The sequence below is a fragment of the Quercus lobata genome, chromosome 3, assembly GCF_001633185.2.
Source record: "Quercus lobata isolate SW786 chromosome 3, ValleyOak3.0 Primary Assembly, whole genome shotgun sequence".
NCBI lineage: Eukaryota > Viridiplantae > Streptophyta > Magnoliopsida > Fagales > Fagaceae > Quercus > Quercus lobata.
In genome coordinates this window covers 4,470,504-4,479,238 of record NC_044906.1, presented here as the reverse complement: position 1 = coordinate 4,479,238, position 8,735 = coordinate 4,470,504, and the positions used below count along the sequence as shown (strand labels likewise).

At 34.3% G+C, this 8,735-nt stretch overlaps 1 protein-coding gene across 3 annotated transcripts; it reads right to left on the bottom strand.

The window, feature by feature from the left end:
• Positions 1–2,289: 2,289 nt before the first annotated feature.
• On the bottom strand, positions 2,290–7,581 carry LOC115978986 (putative pentatricopeptide repeat-containing protein At1g68930). Of its 3 annotated transcripts, none has more exons than XM_031100925.1 (5): positions 5,270–7,581; positions 5,076–5,151; positions 3,940–4,014; positions 3,460–3,583; positions 2,290–2,866 (listed from the first exon to the last, which is right to left on the bottom strand). In XM_031100925.1, the coding sequence occupies exon 1, from the start codon at positions 7,521–7,523 to the stop codon at positions 5,298–5,300; it is 2,226 nt and encodes a 741-aa protein (XP_030956785.1). In that variant the 5' UTR covers positions 7,524–7,581; the 3' UTR covers positions 2,290–2,866; positions 3,460–3,583; positions 3,940–4,014; positions 5,076–5,151; positions 5,270–5,297. The 3 variants fall into 3 exon arrangements, with proteins under 3 accessions (XP_030956785.1, XP_030956787.1, XP_030956786.1); XM_031100926.1 differs by lacking the exon at positions 2,290–2,866 and adding an exon at positions 2,881–3,363; XM_031100927.1 differs by lacking the exon at positions 3,460–3,583.
• Positions 7,582–8,735: the final 1,154 nt, after the last annotated feature.

The following is an 8,735-nucleotide window of genomic DNA, read 5'->3' as shown; positions in this document are numbered from 1 at the left end:
GTGGCTGTGGGTTTTAGATCGAGTTTCAAGTTGTGGGTTTCCGGTGGGCATGGGCCGTGGGTTTGATTGTGGTGGTATTTGGTTTGAGATTTGAGAAGTGGGTATTATTGTGGTGGTCACTGGTGTGGGTTTGATATTTGGTTTGAGATTTTAGAAGTGGGTGTGATTATGGTGGTGTCTGTAAGTTTTGGTTTGGCCGTGGGTTTGGGGTTTGGTGCATTGGGTTGATTCGGTGGTTGTTCAGGGGTTTGTACTGGCTGTGGGTTTTCGATGGGTTTGTGGTGGGTAGGCTAACAGCTTTGCTCTGACCAAGTTATAGGTATGGAGCCCACAAAAAGTTGAAAAATTTGAGTGATGACAAGTTGAGTGATGTGTGTCAAACGGGTGGGTATAAGAAATTAGGATATTTTGAGTGATGAGTGATGAAAATTGAGTGAGGAGTGATAAATGATGAAAAAAAAAAAACCAAACAACCCCTTACTTTCTCACTTTCCATCACTCATAACTTAAAAAAATGAGTTAGTGTGAGTTTGGGAAGCGTTTCGTGTTTGCGTTTGTGCGTTTTGCTGAAAAAATGTGAGTCTCACGGCACTGTTCACGAACTCACAAAAGTCATCCAAACATATATTTCAATATAAATTTGGGTTCTACAGCACTATTCACACATTTAAAATTTATTTTGCTACGGTGTTTTCAGCAAAAAGTTTTCAGTTTTCAGCAAATAAGCGGTATTCAAACACACCCTTAGAGTGAGTGAAAATGAAAACAGTTTTTAGGAGTTTTCGGATCATGAGTCATGAGATTTGGTGGCAATCTTGTAATTCTTTAGAGCCAAGTAGGTCTCACCTGTATGTCTAGTCACATCAAATGATAGAGAAGTAATGATCACCAACGGTCATATGGTACTGTTTACTTTCAACTTTAATATTTTTCTCTTATTTCTCTCATTCACTCCCATGGCGTGGGACTAGCAAAAGTGAATGATGGGTGATGAGAATTGAATAATGAGCAATGAAAACTTTGCAAACCAAACATGGCCTAATCTCTCTTGAGGTCTGGAAAAAGGAAACATTCTCATATTTTAATAATTGTAACTTCACTCCTTGAGGATTTGATATATATACCACTAACATTTTACGTGCTTTTGTGAAAGAAAATGCTTGAAATCTTGATTCCAACAAAATCATTCTAGTGACCGTTTGTTATAGTTTGGTTTTTGTTTTTTTCCCTTCTTTTCAATTTGCATCTAGACAAGAAAAATGCAAGGGAAATTGTAGCTAAAGGGTTGTACTTAAAAAAGAGTGTGATTTTAAACTGCGTATTGCAGTCACATCATCCACCTAAAATTATACGAGAATGGTACCTCTGTTGAAATTTCAAAGAAAAAAAGCGCCTAATCGATCATATGGGTTGGGTGCAAATCCAAATTGGGCCATGGCAGAACTAAATTTGGCAAACAAAGATCTGACAGCGTGTTCAAAGCCATAACATGCTTTCTAAAGTTAACAAACTTCTATGTTGGGGAATGATTATAACTTTGAGGAGATTGCATATAAATTTCCTCTTCAAATCACTACTGATAAAAAAGAAAATGATAATAACAAGAAAAATTTTGATAGGTAGCATGCAATTAGAATAGAAGTTTTCCACAGTTGATCCTTTGGCAAAAAGACAAGCTTTATACCACTTACTGGTACCATCTTACCGAGGTTTGATCTTGTGTAATCCTCTTACAAAGCTACCGTCGACTTCTTAGGAGACAAATTAACTAGATTCCATGTTTGAGTTATGAAAGAGTATTAAGTTTTATTGCAGTTGCTTTCTGTCAGAGAGTTATAAGAAACCTTGAGGAAAAAATAAAGTTCAGGGAAGGTAGCAAGAGAAGATAACAATGTGTTTTCAGTCCTCTCATCTTCTCTTTCTTTTTCCTCTTCAGTTCTCTAGTATGATTGTGCTCTGTCTTGCATCATTATTTGAACTCAATCTAGTGCTCTAATCAATGCTCTACGCATCCATTAGTCTAAACCCATTTACTAGCTTCCAAGCTTGAGTAGAAAAGAAGCTTAACACTTCCAGTTTTAGAGGGGACATTCTTATTAGATACAAAAGCTTTATGATACTATAGGTTTGCATTACAGTAGTTTTGTACAGTAGTATGGGCTGTACTAGTTTTTGAATAACATAATATATTTGTCTTACTATATTTCATAAAAGATTAAATTTTATAAGGCCTTCCAATAAAATTTGTCACATCATTTGAAAAAATATAGATATACGGAGTAGCACATATGGACAAGCAAATACAGTCCTAAATTCCATGTTGAAAAAAACCAAAAAAAAAAACAAAAAAAGTGGGTGAAGAAGAAAAACAAGAAGACGCCGCTCATGTTAGAGAGGCTACCCTCAACAACCCTAGCTGATGTCTTCCTCTACTGGTTCTACGTTCATGAGCAAACCCCCTCTCTAGCTAGACCCCAAAACTAGGTCTTCATAATAAAGTTCTACATACATATAAACATATCTATGAATAATTAGAATCTGGATCCTGTGCTTTACATCAATCATAAACCAGATAGAAAAATCTTGTTTTCTTGAGCTTATTTTGATGCCTGAACTTTCTGGTTCCGCAAAAGACAACATAAATCCAATACTTTGTTCTTGTCCACCACTAAAAACGCTAGAAATCAAAGTGTAGTCTAATGTCAATTATCAGCCAGCTCTCTTACCTCATCACTTATTTTTCATCACATCAATGATAAGCCAGTTGAAGAATCAATTCAACCTCTGTTTCAACATCATCTACAAGATTTTGTGCTTGCCATTTGATCTGTGCATATTGTACAACATCATCAGGGGAAACTACCTCCTGTACATGGAAAATAAAAGATTTAATTAAATTAAGAGTACTAAAATTTAGCTCATCAAAACCAATTCACATAGTAGCGATAGACAACATGAATATAAAAATGTGAATTTAGCTCATAAATACACCCTAACAACTACAACAAAGCATTAAACGTTTCTTGCACAAATAATTTGACAGTAAAGGTACCAATGGCAAATTTTTGTTAATATAAGCCCTTTCTTGACTTTGGCTAGCAAAGCTTGAAGTCAAATGATCTAGGGATTACAATCCACAGGTGAAAATGCCGGGCTCCATCTGGAATGCCATGTGTTCTACTACTAGTATCCTAAGTAAAGGTATTCCACTACGTCCTAAGGAAGACTCAACTCATCAATCAACAGTTGTGGTGCACTTTGAATAGCAAAGACCATTCCATGGACATGCATTATATATCCACATCGTGGGATCAATGGACATAATACATGTAGTGATCTGTGAGGTAAACATGTGTATTGTATCTGCACTCATTAGCCACAGTTTACAATATTCTTTAGCCAATCCTTTATGATGGAGGCCAAAATTTTAACCTAATCAAGCTTAGCATGACCACTTACATACTGGCCCAAATCTTAATCCAAGCTTAGATTCATGCAACATATCATTTTGGATTCGAAGCCCAACTCAATCTTTATTCTCTTCAAGGTTTCTCTGCTCCCAAATTTGCCTTCTTCACTAGCACTGCCATGGCAACCCATCAAAGCTTAAAAAAAGTGAGTGAGATTGAATTATTAAAAAATAAAAAATAAAAAAAGAGCACACTTGTCCTTTCTTTTGTAATTATATATTAGGTAGTAACTTATACCTATCAATATATATATAAAAGGTAGTAATTAGTTCTCCTTTGATAATAGAAAAATGATTCAATATTTTTATGATTTTACCATAAAAATGCTTTATGCAAGGCAAACATATGTGATTCTACATATATTTCTATTCCAAAATTTACAAATAATATCCTCAACCCACAATTAATTTCAAATAAATGAGACAAATAACCCTCCAAGATAACATGTATGTAACTGTGTATAAGTTACCTTCATTGCTTTTTCCGTAACATCCCATTTCATGGTTGACACATCTAGGAATCAGGTCTGATTGCGACTTGGGTCCTGGGAAAAGAAAAAGAATAAATAAATTAATAAATAAAGGGGACAATTGATGAAAACCCCAATGGTACTATAGAAAAACCTGTCTCTAACTAAAAAAGTGGGGTTAAGGTTTGGTAGTGTGATTAGTTCACAAAGAATTTGATGAAAATTTGTGGGTTCATTAGAAGTTTAATTTGGATTATGAGAATTGGAGGGAGTGATGGTGGTAGTGCTGACTATGGGAGTGTTTGGGTTCTAATGTGTAGAGCTCCTCACTAAAACCAAAAACTTTCACAAGTTCCTAACAATGAGGCTTCAATTTTATTTATTTATTTATTTTTTAAAGATTGAATAATAAAAGAATAAAAAATAATTTTTTATTTTTCAGAGTACTCACTAGAAAATATTTTAAGCAAGCATCAAAGATATATTTGATTTCCTTTTCTTTCTTTTTTTGATAGGGATTTCCTTTTCTTTTTTATTTGTTCATACGGTGTCTCTTGCGGTTCAAAAAGAATGTTAATACTTGATACATATCAAAATAGAAAGGGTAAATTAATTGGTTGAAACACTCAAAGCTGTAGTCTCGTGGAGTTGAAAGGTGAGAATAATCTATTCCATCCAATATTTCATAATCATATACCTACATCTCTCAATTTTTTTTTTTAACCTTTGCAGAATTTAGAATTCGCTCTCTCTCATTTTCCATCATTTCTTAGGAGCCAAATAAATTTAAGTCAAAAAAAAAAAAAAAAAGAGATAGAAAGAAAAATTTTCAAATTAAAATTTATTAAAAAAAAAATCAAATAATCCAGCATATTTTCAAAGATAAAAAAGAAATAGAAAATCTGAGGAAGAAACAATGAAAATAGAAGATCTAGACCATTTGGTTGCCAAGGAAATGAAGGAAAGAAAAGAAAGTCAACCAAAACATTACAAAACATGGATCTAAACACTGCTTGTCCTTTCCTTTCCTCAGGTTTTTGAGAGAGAGAGGTCAAAACGGTAAAAAATAAATGTAAGAGAATCAGAACCTAAAAGAACTTTTCCCTAAATAATTTCATTTAAGACTAGAAATATACCTCTGTTCGTCCCCTTCTCTTTCTCCCTGATCATCTCCAAGTACCCCTCTCCCTGAAACAAAGATGTTTTCTGCAACTGTGGATTCGTGCAAAACAACCTTAAAGTACTCCAATGATATCTCAATGCATCTGATGAAATGAAGTATTGAATGTGTCTTCTGACACTAAAAAAATCTGGAATTTTAGTCACTCACCTGATAAATTTTTGGAAAGAGAATTGCATCACCAGAAATCTCCACATGAACATGATCCATCTTTAAATAAATGGAATCGGACGGCATCTCTTACAAGTATCTCTCTTTTGGTTACCTTAGAAATATATTTAGTGGCATTGTGGCAATCCCCACAAACTCTAAGGTTTTTAAATACTCGTATGGGAAGGTCAGTAGGAACAAAAATTAACCCAAACGCAATTGCAAGCTTCTCACTGTGGTGGTTAAGCATCTTTATCTTGTCTGACCTATCAACATCATGAAGAACATAACTCATATCTGGTACATACCCCTCTGCTCTCATTTTGCAATTTAGTTTCTCTAGCTCAGAGTATATCTGATCTGAAAAAGGACTTGACTGGTCATCTGCTGAGAAAATGTACACTTTGTTCTTATATTTGATCCAACTACATCCCGGTTCCTTCCTTACTCCCTTATCTCTCATTCCTCTTCTTAATTGGGCCACATTGTCCCATTCCCTTTTTGCAGCATAAATGCTTGAGAGCAAGATATAGCTCGCTGGGTTTTGGGGCTCTAATTCTAGAAGTGACTCAGCTGCCCATTTCCCAATTTCCATGTTACCATAAAATCTACATGAGCTCAACAAGGTAGCCCAACCAATTGCATCAGGATGGAAAGGCATCTTATTTATAAAAGTTTTTGCTTCTTCTAACCTCCCGGATCGGCTGAGAAGATCAATCATGCAAGTGTAGTGATCTGGAAGTGGTGTGATTCCATGTTCTTTTATCATTGATTCAAAGTACTGATGCCCTTTTTCTACTAACCCTGCTCTACTGCAAGCTGACAGAACACCAATGAAAGTAACCCCATCAGGTTTCAAACCTTGGGCCAGCATCATTTCAAAGAGATCAATCGTCTCATTTGCATCTCCAAATTGTGAATATGCCGAAACTAACGCTGTCCAAGAGACCTCATCCCTATTTTTCATATCATTGAACATTCGATGGGAATCTTCGATGCTTCCACATTTACCATAAAGTGTAACAAGGGCATTGGAAACTGTAATAAAAGATATCAGACCAGAAACAAGAGCGTGAGCATGAAATTGGGCACCCTCTTCTAAGCTTGCTAAGTTTGCACATGAGCTAACGACACTCCCCAGACTAAAATCATCTGGCTCAATCCCTTTTCTCTGCATATCACGAAAAATCCTAACAGCTTCTTCACTGTACCCATTTTGACCATAACCCACTAGCATTGCAGTCCATGAGACAACATTTTTACTGGTCATTCTCGTGAAAACTGTTTCTGCTGATTTGATGCTTCTACACTTGCAATACATGTCAACAAGAGCACTAGACACAAAGATATTATCCTTATAATCAGTCCTAATGATATAAGCATGGATTTGCTTGCCTCCTTCCAGTGCCAGGAGACCCCCACAAGCAGTCAACACACTGCCAAAAGTAAATTGATCCATATCTAAACCTTGCAACCTCATATCTCTAAACATCTCTATCGCCTCTCTAACCAACCCATTCTGTGCAAGTCCTGTTATCATTGTTGTCCATGAAACTGAATCTCTTTCCTGCATACCTTGAAATAACTGCCTTGAATCCTCAACCATCCCACATCGTAAAAGCCCTGTGATCATAGTATTATACATAACCACATTCCTCTCCGTCATCTCATCAAAAACCCGCTTGGCATCATAAACCAACCCCATTTTTGAATACATGTCAACCAAAGGACTACCCACAAAAACATACGAGAGGAACCCAAATTTCATTATGTTCCCATGAATTTGCCTGCCTAAATCAACACACCCCTGATTTGAACACAGTATAAGCATTGTAGAAAATGTAATCCGATTCAAATTAACAAGTCCTTCCTTCAACATCCGCCTATAAACCTTCACAGCCTCCACGAGTGAACCATAGCACGCGTATCCAGAAATAAGCGAATTCCACGAAACCCCATCTTGATTTGGCATCCGTTCAAACATCTCTTGCATTTCCAAGAGATGACCCAGTTTTGAATAAGCTGAGAGGATGGTGTTCCATGAGAAGAGGTTTGGGTGGGGAATTTCATCAAACACGTGGCGTGCATATTCTATGTTGCCTAGTTTACCGTAGGTTATGATGAGATTGTTTAAGAGAAAGGTTTCTGGGTTCACTAAGGCTTTAATAATGTGGCAGTGAAGCTTCTTAGCTTGGGTTTGGTCTCGAGCTTTGCTGCAGAGTTTCAGTAAAGCACAATAGTAGTTGGAGGACATAGTGACCGTTTAAGACTATTTGAGTGGCGGCAAAGAGTGTTGTGGCTTATTTGTTTTCTAAAACAAAATAATTTAAAAGTTAAAGAACATGTTGTGATGCAGACAGGCCCATATTTGACTCGATAAATTTAAGTTAGGAATTTTTTATGTTTAAAACTTTAGATACCAATTTTTAAAACTTTAAATTTTCTTATTTGAAAATCTTATTTTTTAATTTTTGAGATGCAAATTACTTATTTAATTTTTGTTAACATCACTTTTTTTTTTTTTTAATGATAATAGCTAATTCACTTAACTTTTTCTTACATAATGATCTTAAATAGGATTTTATCTTTTTTTATTTATTTAATTTTAGAAAACATCTTTTTACATGAATAATAATATATAAATGCATAATTTTCAAAACATGAATCATATCATGAATCATTTTTTTCATTTTTATATATTGGATCGTATTGTGTATCGTAAGATATACCAATATTAAATAAAATTTATGAAATACATATATATATATATATATATATATATATATTTAAATTATATGTTTAGTATAAATTTGGAACACATGCAACTAATTACTACTTTAATTATCACTTATGTTATGATATTTGACAAAACAAACAAAACATGAAAATGAATTTATAATATCCATATTCAAATTATCAAATGTAAATGTGTAAATACATAATATAAGACAAAATAATTATTTTTTTCCTTATCATATTCATCATTGTGGGATAGAATTCATCTCCCGAGAGCCGAGCCTCTTATACTAAGCCTTTCTTTTGGGCTAAAGTAGTAGTAGCCCAATAATTTTATCTAAATCTTTGTACTAGGCAAAAATAGTAGTAGCCCAAATATTCTATTTTGAAAACAAGCAGAAGAGCATTTAGGCTCAAGTCAAAGTACTAAATTTTAGTTAAAAACCTATTTTAAACTATATGTTCATATATCTTTCGATACATTCAATATACAAATTTGAATCATACAATTTATGAGAACTTTCAGTACGCCTTTATGATATGAATTTTTAATACACGATACAATACGTATCATGCATTGTATGACAACTATGAGTTAAAATATTATTAGTAAAAAAGTTTTGCAAATGATAATTCAAACGGTTAAAATGTCTTATGCATACAGCGATACATGGATCCTTTTATGTATTTCTAATGTTTTTGGGCATGAAATTGTTTGATATGACATGAA